Here is a 20,344-nt window from a genome sequence, read left to right as displayed (position 1 = left end):
CCTCATCACTGTGATGGCCTCTCTCTGTGCAGAGAGGCTGGGGCCAGCCTATTGGCATTTTAACAACAGCTTGCTGGAGGATGTGGGCTTCGTGGCGTCCTTCCGGGAGTTCTGGCTGGCCTGGCAAGGGCAGCGGCATGCCTTTCCCTCGGTGCGGCGCTGGTGGGATGTGGGGAGGGTGCACGCCCAGCTCTTCTGCCATGACTACACCCGGGGCGCCAGCCGACGGAGGGATGCGGCGATAGAGCAGTTGGAATGGGAGATCTTAGAGCTGGAGAGGCGTCTGGCCGCCAGTCCTGAGGATCCATCCCTCTGTGGAGCGTGCCGGGAGAAGCGGGAGGAGCTCCGGGTCCTCGAAGACCGTCAGGCCTGGGGTGCTTTTGTTCGATCCCGCATCCGCCTCCTTCAGGAGATGGATCGTGGCTCCCGCTTCTTCTGTGCCCTGGAGAAAAAGAGGAGGGCCAAGAAGCACGTCACCTGCCTTCTGGCAGAGGACGGCACCCCCCTCACGGATCCGGCGGAGATGTGCGAGAGGGCCAGAACCTTCTACATGCACCTTTTCTCCCCAGGTCCGACCGATCCTGCCTCTTGCAGAGTGCTCTGGGACGGGCTCCCAACAGTCAGCGTGGGCGACCGGGACCGGCTAGAGCTGCCTCTCTCTCTGGCCGAGTTCTCGGAATCCCTCTGTCGCATGCCCAGAGGGCATGGACGGGCTGACTGCGGAGTTCTACCGCCTGTTCTGGGACGTCCTCGGCCCGGATCTGGTCACCGTCTGGACTGAGTCCTTGCAGAGTGGGGTCCTCCCTCTCTTGTGCAGGCGAGCCATGCTCGCCTTGTTGCCAAAGAAGGGGGACCTCCGCGACTTACGGAATTGGCGTCCTGTCTCGCTCCTCAGCACGGACTACAAAATCATAGCCAAGGCCATCTCGCTGCGGCTGGGGTCCATGCTGGAGGACGTGATCCACCCAGACCAGACCTACACCGTCCTGGGCCGTAGCATCTTTTAAAACCTGTATCTGGTCCGGGATCTCTTGGAGCTTGGGTGCAGGGATGGTCTGTCGTTCGCCCTCCTGTCCCTGGATCAGGAGAAGGTGTTCAACAGGGTGGACGACGGGTATCTCCTGGGCACTCTGCGAGTGTTAGGCTTCGGATCCCAGTTTTCTCCAGGTGCTGTACACCTCCGCAGAGTGTTTGGTCAGGCTCAACTGGACCCTGTTTGAGCCGGTCAGCTTCGGGCGGGGAGTACAGCAGGGGTGCCCCCTCTCGGGCCAGCTGTATGCTCTGGCGATCGAGCCCTTCCTCTGTCTCCTCCGCAGGAGGTTGACGGGGTTGGTGCTTCGGGAGCCAGAGCTGTGGCTGGTCCTGTCGGCGTACGCCGACGATGTGCTCTTTGTGGTCCAGGACCCGGGTGACCTGGCACGGGTGGAGGCTTGCCAGGCTGTGTACTCGGTGGCCTCCTCCGCCTGGGTCAACTCAGTCGAGAGCTCTGGCCTGGTGGTCAGGGACGGGTGGCAGGCGGGCTCCCTCCCACCCACGCTTCAGGCCATCCGGTGGAGTGCAGGTCCGCTGCTCTATCTCAGCATTTACCTTTCTGCCACGCATCCGTCTCCGTCAGAGAACTGGCAAGGTTTGCAAGGCAGGGCGACGGAGCAGCTCAAGAAATGGACAGGACTCCTCCGGTGCCTTTCCCTTCAAGGGAGGGCACTGGTGCTCAATCAGCTAGTCCTGTCCATGCTCTGGTACCGGCTCAACACCCTGGTCCCGGCCCCAGTTTTCCTGGCCGACCTCCGGAAGGTGGTTCTGGAGTTCTTTTGGCCAGGACTGCACTGGGTCTCTGCAGGGGTCCTCCACCTGCCCCTGGAGGAGGGAGGGCAGGGCCTGAAGTGCCTGCGCACTCAGGTCCACGTCTTCCATCTCCAGGCCCTGTAGAGGCTTCTTTATGGTGCGGGTAGTCCAGCGTGGAGAGCACTGGCACACGCCTTCCTGCGCCGCTTCGGAGGGCTCTGATACAACCAGCAGCTCCTTTATCTCGATCCAAGGGGTCTTCCGCGAGACCTCTCCAGGCTGCCGGTCTTCTACCAGGGCCTCCTCCAGACCTGGAAGCTGTTCTTTGCGACCAGGTCCGTGGCAGCCACCGAGGGGACAGATCTCCTTGCGAAGCCCCTGCTGCACAATCCCCAGCTTCGTGTGCAGGAGGCGGAGTCCCCCGCGGTGCGCCAGAGTTTGGTCCTGGCAGGAGCTGCCAGGGTCGGAGACCTCCTGGACTATGACCGGGGAGACTGGCTGGATCCCCTGACATTTGCTCGGTGTATGGGGCTCTCCAGACCTTATACTCCCCAGCGCGTACTACAAGAGGTGAAGGCCGCTTTGCCGCCCGCTGCTCGGGCCTACCTCAACCGGGTCCTGCGAGGGGCCACGCCCTACCGACCCTCCACCCCGGGCCCTCCGGACCTTTTCATCGGACCCCTGTCCCGTGGACCCGTGCATGATCTGCAGCCGGTCCACTTCCAAACCGCGCCAAGGACACATCTCTACACGCTCGTGCTCCACACCCTTCACTTCCTCACCCTCGTGTCCCGCCCCGACACAAAGTGGCAGGATCTCCTGCCACCTCTGGAGGGTGAGGGCCCCAGTGGGCTAGCCTATACTCTACCCTGGTCCTGAGGCCCGCCGGGGATATCAGTTGGCGTCTCCTTCATGGGGCTGTGAGCACGGGTGTGTATTTGGCGCGGTTTACCCCTGCCTCAGACACCTGCCCCTTCTACAGCGTGAGGGAGACCCTGGCGCACGTTTACTTAGAGTGCACCAGGTTGCAGCCCCTGTACTGGCTCCTCACCAATATAGTGTTGCGTTTCTGGCTGCACTTTTCCCCTCACCTCCTTCTCTACACACTCCCTATCCATAGCCCCACAAAGTCATGGGACCTCCCAGTCAACCTCCTCCTTGCCCTGGCTAAAATGGCCATCTGCACAATCAGGGAGAGGAGGTTGGCCCATGGAGACTTCTGTGGCTGTGGAGCTTGTTTCCCATCCTCTGTCCGTTCCCGTATCCGGGCAGAGTTCCTCTGGGCGGTGTCCACTGGCTCCCTTGACGCCTTCGAGGAGCAGTGGGCGCTGTCCGGGGTTCTCTGCTCAGTGTCCCCGTCAGGCTCCCTTCTTATGACCCTTTGACTGCAGTCCTGTCCCTGTTTTTATTAGTTGTCCCCCGAAATCAGTCGGGTTCTGAGGTCCTGTAGATCTTCCCCTTAGGCTGGAGGGGGATCCTTTAGCACTTCCTGGAAACCCAATAGGTACAGGGGATGAAGCCACCATGCTGCTTCTGAGGTGCCCTGCACCTGTTCGTGGGCTGCTCGTTTGAGACTCGGTGCTGTCTCCAAAGTTGTGCTCACTTCCTTGGCAAGGTCCTCCTGGCTGCTCTTCCCAGGCCTTCTATCACCCCAGCTTTAGCCTGAGTGAGCCCCATATGGCAGGGTGCTAGCATCTAGTGCCCTCGGTCTCGTGCAGCTCCCTCGGGTGGGTGCTCAGATGTGCCTTGCTGGGCTCCATTGAGCTCTGCAGCAGAAGCAAGGGTGTGTGTGATGGGGGTGAAGGTGGGTGAGAGGGCAGTGCCAGCCAGCCCTCGGGACGGGCAGGAGCAGGCCTGCACATATGGGTACAGGTGAAGGGTAGATTCTCAAAGAACTAGGTGCCGAGTTCTTTTCACGGTCGAGCTCCAGTCGCGGGTGCTCAGTGCCACCCGCTGATTTGGCTCCCCAGGCACTGGGGTCCCACCCTGAGGATCTGCTAGTGGAGGAAGCTCAGCAGCTATCTGCCTCTGATGGACCCTAGACAGATGGGTCCTTCTAGAATAATGGGCCATGGGATCCGTTTAGCATAAGGAAAGGAAGGCGCAGAGAGACAGGGCACAAAGCCACTGGAGAGTGCAGGCCAGCGCTCACATCTTGCCACATTGTGCCCTCTCCTCCACGTGGGAGCAGTGCATGTCCTTGCTCTACGCAGCCCCCTGGGATCTACAGGAGAGATGTTCATGAGCTCACAGTGTGGGGATTCGGAGAGCCAGGCTGGCCCCTAGAACCAGCACTGCCAAAGGGTGGCCCTTTAGCACTGGATGTGCGGCAGGTTTGTCAGCCCAGCTGCAGCAAAGGCAGGAAAGCCCCTGGCTCACCCAGTCAGTTTCACGATGTGTTAGCAGGGTCAGATTCCTTCATGCCTAGGAGGAGATTTAGGGCTGCCCAGAGGGGGGGACAAGTGGAGCAATTTGTCCCAGGCCCCGCAGGGGTCCCATGAGCCCTGGCCCGGTGGCGGTCCAGGTCTTCGGCGGTGGCAGGGGGCACTTCAGTGCTGCTGAAGACATGGAGTGACTGAAGGGCTCCCTGCCGCTGAAATGCCGCTGAAAACCCGGACTGCCACCGGGTGAGTACAATTGTCTTCTGGGCTCTGTCACCTCCTCCCTCGTCCCGGAGAGCCTTGCACCGAGACAGAGCTTGGGCCACTCTCTGAGCTGAGTGCTGAACCTCCTTTGCCTTTCAGGCATTGGCTGCGCACAGAGCTGCTTGGGTCTGAGTTTTCTGTGGGGTGACACCTCTCTGAGGAGGGAGGGTCTGGCTGAGTAGATTGGGAAGGTGGGTTCCTACCCAGTGGGTGGAGGGGGACAAGGATGGATGTGGAGGGTGTTCAGTTGAGCAGCTCAGATGGGGTGGTGAGAGGCTGCTGGCTCAGGCATCTTCCTTCATCATGTGTTGGCACATCTGTGAGCTCTCCGTGCACGCAGGGCAGGGGACCCAGCCTCTGCCCAGGGCCTAGTCACCAGGCTTTGAAGCCCCCTGTTGAAAGGGCTCCATTTGGTGGGATATGGTTGTGGCCCTGGTGAAACGTGCTGGCTTCAGGCTCTGGTGGCTGGCTTCCCAAAGGATGCATATGGTGGTGCTGTGGACATTGACCCTCCCACCCGCACACCCTTCTGCACAAGCTGGGGTGGAAGAGGTTTATCTATGAACATGAAGGCCCTTTTCCCGTCCAGCCTGCATGCAATGCTGGTACTGTGGCTGAGCTGTACCCTGTCCAGCAGCTGCCTGGCTGTGTGTCTCACTCCCCTGCTTAGAGACATGAGCTGTTAGGTCACCTGGAGGCAGGTGTGACGTGGGCATGGCTGCCATGTTTGCTGGCCTCAGGTCCATTGTTGTTTAGGAAATTTGCAGGTCCACGAAGCGAAGTTCTCTGCAGACTTTCTCGAAGCTCTGCTGCTGGAGCAGCCCTGCACTCCTCCTATGAGCTTGTCCAAAGGGGCCTGGGTTCAAAATGAGGTGAAGGCCAGAGCCTGCATGCTCCCTGCTGCCCTGGCACAGTCCCCACGTGGGACGTGGCACCTCATGCTATGGGCTGTCATGTCTGGGAAGCGCTCCTCTTTGGGATGGGCCTTGGTTTCCACTGACAACCCCTCTTCTCGAGAGGTGTGTGCCCTGCGCCCCTTACTGTACAAGTGAGCGCTGCCTCCTGGTGTGTGTCCCTAGGGCTTGATCTGGCTTTCTCCAGTTCTTTCCTTGTGCAGCCGTCCTCAAGAGCAGGCTCTAACTGGGCGCGCACCTCTGGAAAGGCGGTGGCAGGCAGCGGCCTGGCTCTGCTCAGCCCTGCTCCACAAGGCTGCAGATGGACATTATGTCTTATGGCACCTGAAGCAGTTACTAGCCAAAAGCCTTGTCTGCACAAGGACAGATGGTGGGGTTGGCGCCTTCGCCCAGGCACCGGGACTCCTAGCATGGGCAAGGCAGCTTCAGTGTCCCTGTGTGTGAGCTGGTTAGGGAAAACCCTAGGCTCTCCCTGCTGGAGCTACCACATGGACAAGCTACTTCTTCCTCCTCTGGATGCCGGCAGGGTGTGTTTGAGTGGGGGTGGGGTTTGCATCCTGGGTGTACGCAGGCAGCAGGCCTGTTCAGGTGTATTCCCAGAAGTGTGTGCATGTACGTAACTGTCTCTGCATGTGTGCAACATCTGTGGAGGTGCAGGTTTGTGGAGAGCAGGGGTTCTCAACCAGGGGTACATGTACACCTGGGGGTACACAGAGCTCTGCCAGGGGTGCATCAGCTCATCTAGATATTTGCCTATTTGTACAACAGGTGACATAAAAAGCAGTAGCGAAATCAGTACAAACTAAAATTTCATACAGACAATGACTTGTTTGTACTGCTCTATATACTGTACACTGAAAAATAAGTAAGATTTATATTCCAATTGATGAATTTTATAATTAATGGTAAAAATGAGAAATTCAGCAATTTTCCAGTAATACTGTGCTGTGACACCATTGTATTCTTAAGTCTGATTTTGTAAGCAGGTAGTTTGTAACTGAGGTGAAACTTGGGGTACGCAAGACAGATCCGACTCCTGAAAGGGGCACAGAAGTCTGGGAAGGTTGAGAGCCACTGGTGTAGAGAGTGGGTGTGTTGTGTGCCATCCTGCAGGAGTCTGTGTGCATGTAGTCGGGTGTCAGTGTGTAGATATTGGTGAAAATCTGCCTGTAGGAGCATGTGTGTGTTCCTAGTGCATATGCACACTCCTGTAGGAGCAGGTGCGTGTTCCTAGTGCATGTGCACACGCCTGTAGGAGCAGGTGTGTGTAATGTGTGTGCAGGATATGGATTTCTCTGGAGCTGGTGAATGCCAATGGGAGGGGGAATGGTTTTCTCTGCACCTCAGGAGGGTGAGGAGCCTGTGTGTGTGAGTGTGCACGTGCATGTGTGCACGCACACACTCAGCAGCGTGCAGGCTGGCTCTCTCCGTTGCAGGAATGCTGCAGAGGCAGGCTGGTGTCGGGCTGTGACGGGCGGGGGTCGCGCTCTTTGCAGAGATCATTTCTGGCTGGGCAGATCCACCGCTGCAGAGCCTCAGTTTTTTTTCCTAGCCAAACAATTACACCTCCTTGGGATGCTGATTCTCTGCTCGTCTGCCCAGATGGTGCCCAGCCGCTCCTGCCCATTCATTCCCCTGGGCTTCTCAGAGCCTGCACACGCCCAGTGTGCCAGCACCGGCCGCAGTGCTGGGGGAAGGGAGTTGTTTACCTGGAGAAAGATGGCAGGGGGCTGCCTCGTTCATTGGCCCTGTACTGCAGGCGCCAGCTCTCTGCCCCGGATATGGCGTTCTGCCAGCGCCTGCCCCTGTCCCTGCCACACGCCAATCCATCGGAGCAGGGAATCAGGGGCCACAGGAGGGATGGAAACCACAGCAGCGGCTGGGGTTACTGAAGGTCATTTTCTTTGCTTGGTATTCAGACTACAAGCCAAGCATGGAAGAGGGGAGAGAGCCCCAAAGGGGAAGCAACTGTCTGAGAGACCACAGAGCAGGGTTCCGCTCATAGCCCTGCCTTTCCTCTCCCCCTGCAGCAGCCCCACCTGCCCCAGGCAGCCCTGGGCTCTGAGGGGACAGTCTGCACTGGAGTAAAAGATAGGTGGCTTGGCCTGGCTCCTGGGGCTAAACATTGCAGTGTAGGTGATTGGGCTTGGGCTGGAGCCTGGGCTCTGGGACCCTGCCCCCTCGTGGTCATGGGGTCAGGCCATCACTCATACAGGATAGGACCCAAGGCCTCTGTTGTCTTAGCTATGGCAGCTGCTGTGGGGCTGGGGTATGGGGGTGCAGTGCCCAGTACCGTGTAAGAGGTGCCCCGAGGAACCATGCTGGCTGTGGAGTACTGGCGTGCCTGCTGCCATTATTCTTGGTATTTATGATCAGGGCCCCTTTAAGCTGGGCACTGCACTAATTCTAGGGCAAGACATGACAGGAGGGTGGGGGGAGAGGAGGGGCCATGTGGGGATGGGCTTCAGAGCTGCAGAGATCAGGTGGGTGTAGGCTTCCTAGGTTTTACTTTAATAAGATAAGTGATCAAGAGCTGTTAATGAATCACCAATTAGTGCATCCTCTCCCAGTATTGTGAAAGGCAGAGGCAGAGGGACATGCGCTGTACCAGGCTGCCCTGGGGAAAGCACCCCCCAGTGTAATACATTGAAATCAAAGTGGATTCCTAGCCAGGAAACAAACCACCAGCACTGTCTTTATCCAACAGACACTCATTAACAAGCAGGAGGGTAATTGCTGCTGCATAGATTTTAAAACCACTCCCAACCCCATCTGGCAACCAGAACCTTAAAGCTGCCGCAAACAAGAGTGGCTGAGAAAATAGACAGCTGCCATCCCAGGCAGCCATGCACACAGAGGAGTAAAACACCCTATCCTCTGCACTGTACACATCCGTCAGGGACCTGAGAGCTCCCCTGGAATGACCCCCCACTTCTAAGATAAAGAGCCTGCAGTCTGCTGAGGTGGTAATGCCATCATCCACGTGAGGGTTACACCTCCTGGAAACTCCCTGTGACACATGAGCTCAGCATGGCCCCTGGACACAACAGCCTGAGAGTTCAGAACTAGGCTCTGCCTATACTGCAGGGGCACAACCACCGTACTGCAAGCGTGCCACTGTAGCGCCGGGGGGGCAGGGGGTCTGTCAGTGCAGGTAACCCACCGCCAGGTGATGGAAAAACCCTTCTGTCAACCTAGCCACGTCTCCACAGGGGGGCTAGGTCACCCTAACCACGGCACTCAGCGTGACAGTTTCAAAGCTCTGAGCAGCAGAGCTAGGCTGTATCATTTTCAATAGTGTTTAAAGTGCAGCAGCTTGCCAGGGCCCAGCCAATGCACAAGATGGATGGACTGGCGGGCACTGCCCACATGCTGCTGGGATGGTTTCATTTTGTCTTCAACAATGTAAATTCTCCTCTCCTACGGTTCCCTGGGCTCCAGCCGCTGATGCCCTCCTGCCAAGGAAAAGCACAGTTACTGCTGAGATATAGTGACAGTGACTGTCCACATGTCTCGAGAAACCCCAACCCCCTTGTTCTTACCAAGGCAGTAATTGAAGGTATCCTAAATCAGACATCCCTGGCCCTCCAAATACAATCCCCTGGGGGCCTCAAGCTGACTTTACAAGGGGAAGCTCTGTGGACCTCTAAGCTATAAAGAAACCATGAGTTTGCACCAGCCCTCCAGAGAAGTACGGCTGAAAACATTCAACAGCACAAGCCCACCGCTTCAGCTTTATGGGAGTGAACAGCCAGTAGCACTGACTGGCACAGTCCCCTGGCAACCCACGAACCAACCTCCTGTGTGCCCAGGGGCTCCAGTACTGACAGGGTGGTTCCCCTGCCCATTGATGTACAGAAAACAGGATTCAACTTCTGATGCCAATTCATCTGAAGCAGTAAACAGTCCCTGCCCTGCAAAGAACTAGAGGGTCAGACGCTCAACCAAATCAATCCTAGTGCCCACATGTGCCATTGCTCCCCAAACGCTAGTACATGTGTTTGTTGTGCAAAGCTAATCCCAGAAGTGATGGTTCCGGTTCCGGCCCCCCTGCCCACTCTGCGCGTGGACCCTGAAAGCCAGCTGCTCACTTTCCCTGGTTCTTGTGCACTAGCCAGATAGCACGGTGTGCCCCTGCAGATGCCATGAGTGGGGAAAGCCAAACCCTATTCCATGGGATGTGGTTAAGAGTCCTGGAAAACAGTCCCTTGCTCTGAGGCTCTGGACACCCTTGTCTCCATTTATTCAGACTTTTCTTCTGTAATTTAAAATACCCAAAATAATTCCAACAAAACCTATTCCTGTTTGCCACTGGGAAGCTCCTGCCATCGGCAGTGTCTGCTGAGCTGGGCACTAGCCCAGCATGCCCTGCTCAGTGAGTTCTCACTGCCCAGGCTCTTGGAACCTGTTGAGATCTGCTCCCATAGTGTAAATTGCTGTGCCAGAATGCTGTGTGTGCTTGTGAGCCTTGGGGAGGGTGGCAAAATACCCTGGACTGCACACTGAGTTCCCATTCAGCTAACGGTAGGCCACAGCGATTGTGGTTCATTAATGTGGCTGAGGGTGGGGGAGGGGCTTGGTGTGTAGCGGAGGGGAGCCATCTCTGGTCTCAGAGACACCTCTGTTCGCCTAAGGGACATTTAGACTATTTTTCTTGTAAATTTGGTCTCATGGGGGGGACTGCAGCTGAAGTGTGACTGCAGCCCGGGCAGCGCGCTAACACGGCTAAACAGAGCAGCGAAGGTGCAGGTGCTACAGAGCCTGGGATTGCATCTTCGCTGTGATTGTTACCTCTGCTGCAATGGCAGTTGGGATTGCAGTGTAGCCATCTCACCTGCCCCAGCTGGAGACCACACCCCTCTCCATGCAGGGGAAGGCATAGCAGGAATGGAGAAATTGGTAGCATTCCATATAAGGCAGTTCAGGATCCTTAGGGCAGGGTTGCCCTTGTGCACTGGCCGAATAGTGGGGCATTTCCAACCAGGAGGGAGCACGTCAGAAAACACATTAAAATCCTCAGCGTTAGCCAGGAAAGTGTTTCCACAGCCAGGAGGCTGTTGCAGCAACAGGTGAATCTTGCCCAGGCAAGAACGCAGGAAGGCAAGAGAGAACCTGGTCTGGCAAAAAGGCAAATCAGGAAATGCAGCCCTGACAGAGCCAAGAGGAAGGAGCATAAACAATGGCAGAGGAATGGTGGAAATTAGAAGGCTACGGGCTTATCTGCACACAAAGGTGCCTACACTGCATCTGTCCAGCATAAGCAGTACAGCCACTCGCCTTGTCCTGGGATAGCTGTTCCTGGGTGGGCAGGGGATGAGCTGCCTGTGGCACGTTTGCAAGCTGGCTAACTGATCCACCCTGAGAGCATGCTGGTAGAAGTATGTTGTTAAATCACTCCCCAGCACCATTATATTGGCACAAAAATCTGTCTGTAGGCGGTAGGGGGTTGTGAAGCACAAATAGAGAGAAAAACAAATCTATTCTCTGAGCACATCACGATCAGGAGCTTGCAAGAGACTCAGTGGGGCTGCTGGAGCAGCAGAGAGCAAGATGAAGATTGGGGGTTGCGTGGGTGAGGATGGTCACAGTCACTTTACAGATACCCTTGCTTCTGGATGGGTGACATGGACCTGGTACCTTCCAGCCTCAGCCAGAGCTCAGCCTGGCTGGGGCTGGGAAACAGCTTCCTCCAGAACTGGCTACAGAAGGGCTTCTGCACTGGAGCTAGGGAACACGTGTCAGGGGATCACAACCCCTTCACCCTTCCCTTTGTGCTCAATGGAGGGCGTGCTGGCTAGGTCCTAGCTAGACGAGGGCAGGCCTGCTATGGAAAAGGTCAAGACCAGGAGCCTGAGCAAGCGGGGCCCCTGGGCAAATCCTGTGTGGGAATCCTGGTGTCTAAAGCCCCCTCCCCATAGTCCAGCCAGCCCTGCTCCCTCCTGCTGCTCCCAGTAGGAACCCCTGGCAGAGAAGCTGGGCTGGGACAGTTCCCTGGTGCCACCCAGAAGGTATACTGGCCCAGGGAAATAAATGGTATTTGGCAGGACGGGTGTCAGGAAGCTGCCATGTTACCTTAGTCCTGTAGCCCTTGTGCTGCTGGCAGGTGCCAGGACAAAGCTGGGTTGGCAGCACGGTCTGCACCTGGGACACAGCTAGATCTCCTTTGGGCCAGGCTCCCCAGGGGCTGAGCTCTCCACTCCCCCAGGGCTCTTGTGGCCTGAGCAGGCTGGGGAGCAGAGAGCCCCAGGGTGTGCACTCCAAGCCCCATCGCGTCCCATCTCAGCCCCCGCGGGCTCCATTTCCTGGGAGTCCTTTGTATTCTGAGCACAAGTTCTGTTGATGCAGAGCTGGAGTCTGGCCATGAATTCCTCTGCCTGGGCCAGGGCCTGGGCCTTTGTAGCCCTGCTTTCCAGGGCAAGAGTCCACTCCCTTCTGTGTTCCCTCCAGCAGAAAGGCCTCCTTTGTGCCCTGCGAGGCCTGCATTGGCAGAGAGCTGGGCCCAGCTGGGCAGGAAGTATGTCTCGAAGGGTGGGGAGAGTGGTGTACCCAGAGGGAGCAGCTGAATGGGACGCGCAGGGTTAAGCTGCCCTAGCACAGGCGTAGCTCTGCTAGCTACCAACACTCTGAAGGGTCGTGCCAGGGCAGAGGAGCTGGGACAGCTGAGGGATTCTGTGGTGCCATCACCAGCTCTCTTCAAGAGGCGGGCGGGAGGCTGCTGGACTCCAGCACTTCTGGGGCATAGCTGCTCTGTTTTCTGCTTTGCCTGTAGGCTCCGTGGGGCCAGGCCCCAGTTGTATGGCACGGAGTATGCTGCTGCTGCAGGACACAGGCATGGTCCCACTGTACCTTGCATATCTGCAACTCTGTACTCTCGCTGCTTTGAAGGAAATGCTAACAAACGCCGGCTGAGACAGTGTAACGTGTGTCTGTGTCCAGCCCCTAGGGAGCTGGCCCCTGCTTCAGCTTGTCTGGCTGTGCTACAGGGGAATTGGTCAGGTGCATGTTTCCCCTCTGCAGTGAGTTACTCTCTTAGCTGCTTGTACAAACTCAGCCTGTTGCAGAGGAGACGCTGCCTGTGTTTTACAGCACCTAGTGCAGTGGGCCTGGCACCAGAATCACTGGCAGCCAGCGCTGTAATTATCTCAGGCCCCGGCGGCAGACAGACCAATCCTATGAGTTAGACTTTTGAGACGTTCCTGTGATTGTTGGGACCTGGGGGATGCTGCATTAGCTGCAGCCCTGAGGCAAGTTGCCTATGGGGCTCTGCATTAGAGATCCTTTAGATGCCTATACATTAGTCTCACATCTCACTCTTGCCTGCCCTAAGGGGAGGACAGCAGGAAGAGGCCTGCCGGCAATGTCCCATGTCCCATGCCCCCCCATGCCCCAGGTCCAGTCCTGCAGCAAGGGCCTCTCCTGAAGCCAGAGCCCCTGCTTGTATCCCCCTATGTGGGATGTGTGTGTGTTTGGGGGCTCCTAGACAGAGGAGCTGGTGCTGTGCCTAGAGTGCCCCTGCCATGAGCTGCCATTAATGCTCTTCTTTGCCTGCAGGTCTCTTCCAAAGAGCCATCATCCAGAGTGGCTCTGCTCTCTCCAGCTGGGCAGTCAACTACCAGCCTGTGAAGTATACCAGCCTGCTGGCCGACAAGGTGGGCTGCAACGTGCTGGACACTGTGGACATGGTGGATTGTCTGCGACAGAAGAGTCCCAAGGAGCTGGTGGAGCAAGATATCCAGCCAGCCCGCTACCACGTGGCCTTCGGGCCCGTCATCGATGGAGATGTCATCCCGGATGACCCTGAGATCCTGATGGAGCAAGGCGAGTTCCTGAACTACGACATCATGCTGGGGGTGAACCAGGGTGAGGGGCTGAAGTTCGTGGAGGGCGTGGTGGATCCTGAAGATGGTGTCTCGGGCAGTGACTTTGACTACTCTGTCTCCAACTTTGTGGATAACCTGTATGGCTACCCAGAGGGGAAGGACACCTTGCGGGAGACCATCAAGTTCATGTACACAGACTGGGCGGACAGGGACAACCCCGAGACACGTCGCAAAACCTTGGTGGCCCTGTTCACTGACCACCAGTGGGTGGAGCCATCAGTGGTGACGGCTGACCTGCATGCCCGCTACGGCTCCCCAACCTATTTCTACGCCTTCTACCACCACTGCCAGAGCCTCATGAAACCTGCATGGTCTGACGCGGCCCATGGAGACGAGGTGCCTTACGTCTTCGGGATCCCCATGATTGGCCCCACTGATCTCTTCCCTTGCAACTTCTCCAAGAATGACGTTATGCTCAGTGCCGTGGTGATGACATACTGGACCAACTTCGCCAAGACAGGGTGAGGGATGCTCTGCCCTCCCTGGGCCTGTGTGTGGGGTCTGTGTGTGGGGTGTCTGTGTGTCTGTTCCCCTCCCTGTATGTGTGTACCCGCCTCCCTGTGTTTGTGTGCATGTGCCTCAGTGTGTATGCATGCTTCCCTCTGTGTGTGTCCACCTGCCTCCCTGTGTGTGTATGCACCCATGTGTGTGTGCATGCTCCTCCCTCTGTATGCACACCTCCCTGTGTGTGTGTGTGCGCCAGCCTTCCTGTGTGTGTGTGTGTGCATGTGTGCGCCAACCTTCCTGTGTGTGTGTGCACGTGCCTCGCTGTGTGTCTGCACATGTGTGCGTGCATGCCTCCTTGTGTATATGTTTGTGTGCATGCACCTCCCTGTGTGTGTGTGCCTGCCTGTGTGTGTTTGTGTGTGCCCCCACCTCCCTCTGTGTCTGTGTGTGCCTGCCTGCCTCCCTCTGTGTGAGTCTGTGTGTGCCCACCTCCCTGTGTGTGTGAGTGCATGCCCTCCCCATATGTGTGTATGTGCATCCTTCCTGTGAGTGGAGGGGGTTGTGGTCATCTCTGTGGACCTATGTGTGTGTGCATACATGCATCCTTGCACATGGGTGGGTGCACACCTCCTTCCTGGGGGGTGGGCATGTGTGCATGCCCTCCCTTTGTGTGTGCGTGCACTCTCCCTGTATGTGTGTCCACGTGCACCTCCCATGCGTGTGTGCATGTGCCTTACTGCGGTTTTGTATTAGTGTGGCAGGAGAGTGTGTCTGCACACCTTCCGTGTGTGTGTGTGTGTTTGCACAGTCATACCCTGGGCTGCAATCCAGACTAATAAGGGTTGTGTCACCATCTGCCCCATAAACTGGGGATCTCAGCATGCTTTGCTGTTACAGCTCCCTCTCCCTCTCCAGCCACCAGCATGCAGGGCACACCCTGAGTGGCTGTGTGTAGCTAGAGCCCTGGTCCAGCAGCACTCATCCCACCAGCCACACTGCCTGTCACAGCCTTGGCTGCTACCTGCAGGGTGACCCTGACACATGGCCAGTCCTGAATTTTCCCCCAAAACATGTCTTCTGCACTGTCCAGTTCTTTCCCCGGTGCTTCGATACTAGAGCTCCATTGCCCCTGTAAGGGGTCAGTGCACAACGGGTTGTTACTTTAACTGGCGTTCGGTGTCAGCACAGCACCGGAGTAGGTCTGCTCAAAAACACCAACCTGTTTGTTGAAGTACAGAGAGCCGGACTGGAAGGCAGAACACAGGGGTAAGGCAGTAACATGAGAAGTGGCTACGAGAGAAATAAAGCTAAAACAGCTTCCAGTAACTGAGACTTAATGAGCTCAAGGTCAGATCCCTACCACATGCTCCCAGCAACAGGGCTGACTAAATGTTCATGTCACAGTCCCTGCCAAAGCCCAAACCTGGTTCCTTTGCCCGCTTCAGGCAGTGCTTCCCAACCTCTTTTCATTTGCAGGCCCATAACAAATTTAAAATGCAGGTGTGGGCCCCTTTGGAAACTTTGCCAGAGTGTGCAGACCCCCAAAGAGCTGCAGCCCACAGGTTGAAAACCACTGTCGAGAGTGAGAGTGAGAGAGCAAATCCCTGGGGTGTTTTAGCCCTGCACTTTTCTAGCCCAGTTGCCCTTTGAAATGTGTTTTCCTGAGGGTTTCCCAAGATAAAGTTCCTTCCCACTGTGAGGACTGACAGATACACCCCCTTGCTGCCAAAGAATGGCCACCTGACTGGTGATGGCTAGTCAACGCTGACACCTGTCCTTTGTCTTTGACAAACAGGCTCAGCCCCTCCCCAGACTTGTCTGGTAAACACACTTCAGTCGTCATTTCGTCTTATGTTCCTAACTGGACATACACACGTGCTGCACACATGGCACCGTGCTATTATTGACCAGTGAGTTACTAGTTCTCAAGTGATACCTCGTAAGGCATATTTTGTGTGAAGATTATTACAGTGGTTAGGATGTGACTGCACGAGGCATCCAGTCACACATTTCCCTGTGCATGTGTGCGTGTGTATGTGTGTGTGTGCCCTCCTTCCCCACGTGTGTGTCTGTGCCCTCCCTCCCTGCACGTGTGTGTGCACATGCACCCTCCCTCCCCGCACGTGTGTCTGTGTGCCCTCCCTCCCCGTGTGTGTGTGTGTGCGTGCGCCCTCCCTCCCTGCACGTGTGTGTGTGCATGCACCTTTCCAGAGGAAGGGGGTCTGTGCTGCCTCCCCATGTGCACGTGTGCAGTCCCTCTGTGTGTTTGTGTGTGCACACACACTCTCCCTCTCCGCATGTGTGTGTGCGTGCCTGCATGCACCCTCCCCCTGTGTGTGTGCATGCAGCCTCCCTCCCCGCACGTGTGTGTGTGTGTGTGTGTACCTTTCCAGAGGAAGGGGCTGTCACGGAGTCCCCAGGTGATGCTCTGGAACTGCTCCCCACAAAGCCAGTCAGGACTTTGGGGAGCCTCCTCTCCCTTGGAGCAGACTTGTTCAGGGCAAGAAGCTCACACGGCTTCACCTCCTGGGTCTCTCCTTGGAGCATTCAGCATCCTCTGCCCCTCCGTGCGCTTCCCACAGCGAGCCCGCCCCAGCGGGGTCCTGGGGAAACCACAGGGTCCTGTACCCACACTTGGCAGTCAGACATGACTCTCAGCCAGCCAGTAAAACAGAGGTTTATTCGATGACAGGAACACAGTCTAAAACAGAGCTTGTAGATACAGCGAACCGGACTCCTCGGCCGGGTCCATTCTGGGAGGCAGTGAGCCAGACCCCCACGTCTGCCCTCAGCCAGCTCCAGACTAACCACCCCTTCCAGCCCCTCCTCTCTGCTCAGCTCCTTTCCCGGGCCAGGAGGTCACCTGATCTCTTTGTCTCCAACACCTTCAGTTGGCACCTTGCAGGGGAGGGGCCCAGGCCATCAGTTGCTAGGAGACAGAGTGCCAGGCATTTAGGTGCACTGGCCCTTTGCTCTGCAGCAATCACACACCCTTATCCCAACACCTAAATACTTAAGAACTGCATAGGGGAAACTGAGGCACCCACACAGTATTCAGAGAAAACATTAAGAACATTCCCAGTTCACCACAGGGGGTCTGTGCTCCCACCCCATGTGCACGTGTGCAGTCCCTCTGTGTGTGTGTGTGTGTGCGCGTACGTGCACTCTCCCTCCCCGTGTGTGTGTGCACATGCTCCCTCCCTACATGTGTGCACCTCTCTCTGGGGCATGCGGGGCCCTATCACACTCTGGGGCCAGGAGTCTGGCACTAAGGGGAGGATCCTGCCCTGACAATGACTCCTCAAGGGGGCAGGGCATCACTGCAGAGCCTTCTACACAGGCCGGGCCTTGGAGGGGCGTATTGTCATTCCTTGGGGCACTGGGAAGATGCTGGGAAATCCCAGGGGGTTGCTACACTGCGATGGGTTAGCATAGCTGCTTCCCTGGTTGGTTCCATTGGCCTGCTCAGCCCTGGCTGGAGCAGCCTGGTGTGCAGCTGGGTCAGGGACCTACCTTGCCATTCTGGAGGGCTGAGTCCAATGGAGATTTCACAAGAGCCGGGGGCCGGGGTGGGTTTAGCTTAAGCCTGTGTTACACTGTCTCTGTGCAGGAGCCCCTCACTACAGCCAGGTGCCCAGCTCTGACAATGCGGGGGAAGCATGAGACCCAAGATGAGAATCAAGGAGTAGTGGCTGTGGGGGCTGTGGGTAGGGATTGATGAGCCCCAACAGGGGCCATTCTGCTCTTTCTGGGGCTCTAATGCCTTGGTAGTGCCTCTCCCGATGGGCTGGGCCCTGTCTGCGTGTCTCCCGCAGAGCTCTATGCAGCACCCTCTCTCTGCGTGTTTCTCCAGTGCCACATGGACGGTTTCCGTTCTGTTTCCCAGGGACCCCAACAAGCCTGTCCCCCAGGACACCAAGTTCATTCACACCAAGGCCAACCGCTTTGAGGAAGTGGCATGGTCCAAGTACAACCCTCGCGACCAGCTGTACCTGCACATCGGCCTGAAGCCGAGAGTGCGAGACCACTACCGAGCCACCAAGGTGGCCTTCTGGAAGCACCTGGTGCCCCACCTGTACAACCTGCATGACATGTTCCACTATACCTCGACCACCACCAAAGTGCCACCTCCAGACGCCACGCAGAACTCACACATCACCCGCCGACCCAACGGTAAAATCTGGACTACCAAGCGCCCGGCCATCTCCCCGGCTTACAACAGCGAGAACCCCAGGGAGAAGTGGAGCCCGGAGCAGGAGGCCGGCACGTTGCTGATCGAGAACCCCCGGGACTACTCCACCGAGCTGAGCGTCACCATCGCTGTGGGGGCCTCCCTGCTCTTCCTCAACGTGCTGGCCTTCGCTGCGCTCTACTACCGCAAGGACAAGCGCCGGCAGGACACACACCGCCAGCCCAGCCCCCAGCGCAATGCCCCCAACGACATCGGCCACACGCCCGAGGAGGAGATCCCCTCCCTGCAGATGAACCAGGCCCACCATGAGTGCGAGTCAGGGCAGGCGCACGACGCCCTGCGGCTCACCTCCCTGCCCGACTACACGCTCACCCTGCGCCGCTCCCCAGACGACATCCCTCTGATGACCCCCAACACCATCACCATGATCCCCAACTCCCTGGTGGGCCTACAGACCCTGCACCCCTACAACACCTTTGCAGCAGGGTTCAACAGTACGGGGCTCCCGCACTCACACTCCACCACCAGGGTATAGCTCCAGGGGCTGTGCCCACCCATGCCTGCACACATCCACGCACACAGGGGACACTGGCGGGAGCTGACGGATGCAGATTGGGCAGCACACACAGACGGCCCCACCTGGCGGGGTGGAGCAGAGCCCCAGGGCTGGCAGGACCTCTGCTGTGGGATAGGTGGGCTGCTCGCCCCTCCGGCTCGCTCGCTCGCTCTTCTGTTTTTATTTTGTAAAGTGCTTTGACTCTCCGTGTGCTGAGAGGGCTGACACCGGGGCAGCAGGACCCAGCCAGAGCGGTGCAGGAGAACGACAGCAGAGTGTGCGCAGAGAGCGTCACCCAGCCCTGCATGCTGCATCCCGCTGGAAGCTCCCGTGCAGGACACTGAGAAGGACTCGTCTAGGGAGGAGGTGATGGCGTGCCTGCCCCCTGGCCTGGACATGGCACTAAAGGACTCTGCACCACTTGGGAGGTGGTGCCTCCTGGAGCCCTCTTCCCTCCCCCAAGTACATTGGGGACGGGCTAGGAGCTGTCCTTGGCATTCTCTTTCCACTGGACCTGTTGAGCTGATTGAAATTTGCCATTCAAAGTGCCATACAAAAGGCTCCAACACTCTGTCAAATTGTGGTGTGAAGCAGCTGTCTTGGGCCACTGGCACTGGGTGGGTGGGATTGGTGCCAGGGTTGTCACTGGGTGGGAGGACTCAGTACCCAGTCTGGCGCTGGGCAGGGGGCTCGGTGCCTGGTCTGGCGCTGGGCAGGGGGCTCGGTGCCCGGTCTGGCTCTGGGCAGGAGGGGCTTGGTGCCTGGTCTGGCACTGGGGGGGCAAAGGTTTGGTGCCCGGTCTGGCGCTGGGCAGGAGGAGCTCGGTGCCCGGTCTGGTGCTGGGCGGGTGGGCTCGGTGCCCGGTCTGGCACTTGGCAGGAGGGGCTCGGTGCCTGGTCTGGGCAAGGGCTTGGTGCCCGGTCTGGCGCTGGGCAGGAGGGGCTCGGTGCCTGGTCTGGTGCTGGGCGGGGGAGCTTGGTGCCCGGTCTGGCGCTTGGCAGGAGGGCCTTGGTGCCTGGTCTGGCACTGGAGGGGGGCAAGGGCTCAGGTTGTCACTGGGTGGGAGGAGTCAGTGCCTGGTCTGGCGCTGGGCGGGGAGGTCTCGGTGCCCAGTCTGGGGCTGGGGGCGGGCGAGGGCTCGGTGCCTGGTCTGGTGCTGAGAAGGGGGGCTTTGTGCCTGGTCTGGCGCTGGGCAGGAGGGGCTCAGTGCCCGGTCTGGCGCTGGGGGCGGGCAAGGGCTCGGTGCCCCGTCTGGCAGACCAACCCTAGGTGTGGGCCCAGCACCTCTGCTCTTGCTGCAGAGAATCTCTTTTGTGTCGGTCGTGTCTCTTTGCAGAGATGTTTTTTAAGCAGATCTTTAGTTCTTTACACACTAACGGAGTTGCTGCGTTTTGTCCTTTGTAACGATTTTAAACCAGGTGTTCTTGATATAAAGTAAAAAAGCCAGTTAGAATCTCAGTGTGTGCCACTGCTCCCACCAGCCAGGCCCCTGCCTGCTGCCTTCCCAAGAGAGACCATCTGTGCCATGCCCCCAACCAGCAGTCTGGGCCGGCGGGGCACGTCCCCACGGGGCTGACGTGCAGCCCCCTTTTCTATTTTTGATATTTCCCCTCCCCTGTAGTTCATGTCTGTGTATTTCAGCCAAATAACGTGTGCGCTATGGCCCAAGTCTGTGAGTGTCGCTCTGCACTGCCAGCACTTCTCTGCCAACAGCCATTGCCACCTCGTCCCACCGCATGGCCTAGGACCAGCACCCCTTCACTAATACCCTGCTACACCGCCACCCTCCCTACTAAACCCTGCTAGCGCCCCTCCATCCCAGTCATCCGCTGGCTCCCCTGTCCTCTGCCAGCCCCCTCCTTGCCATCCTCTGCCAGCTGCCCCCCGCCCTCCTCTGCCGGCTCCCCTGTCCTCTGCCAGCCCCC

The 20,344-nt window shown here is 57.8% G+C and overlaps 1 protein-coding gene across 13 annotated transcripts in view; it reads left to right on the top strand.

Moving 5' to 3' along the window:
• The window catches only part of NLGN3 (neuroligin 3), a 109,375-nt gene extending 89,510 nt beyond the window's left edge, over positions 1–19,865 (top strand). For 10 of the 13 annotated variants that reach the window (XM_050964905.1, XM_050964901.1, XM_050964909.1 and 7 more), the window contains 2 exons: positions 12,896–13,685; positions 17,558–19,865. In XM_050964905.1, the coding sequence (XP_050820862.1) occupies positions 12,896–13,685; positions 17,558–18,398 (1,631 nt within the window). In that variant the 3' untranslated portion in view covers positions 18,399–19,865. The remainder of the gene's footprint in view (positions 1–12,895; positions 13,686–17,557) is intronic. The other 3 variants (XR_007775880.1, XR_007775879.1, XR_007775881.1) reach the window with 3 other exon arrangements.
• Positions 19,866–20,344: the final 479 nt, after the last annotated feature.

The sequence above is a fragment of the Gopherus flavomarginatus genome, chromosome 8, assembly GCF_025201925.1.
Source record: "Gopherus flavomarginatus isolate rGopFla2 chromosome 8, rGopFla2.mat.asm, whole genome shotgun sequence".
NCBI classification, from domain to species: Eukaryota; Metazoa; Chordata; order Testudines; family Testudinidae; genus Gopherus; species Gopherus flavomarginatus.
The sequence above is the reverse complement of the archived record's forward strand: the minus strand, read 5'-3'. Positions and strand labels throughout refer to the sequence as shown.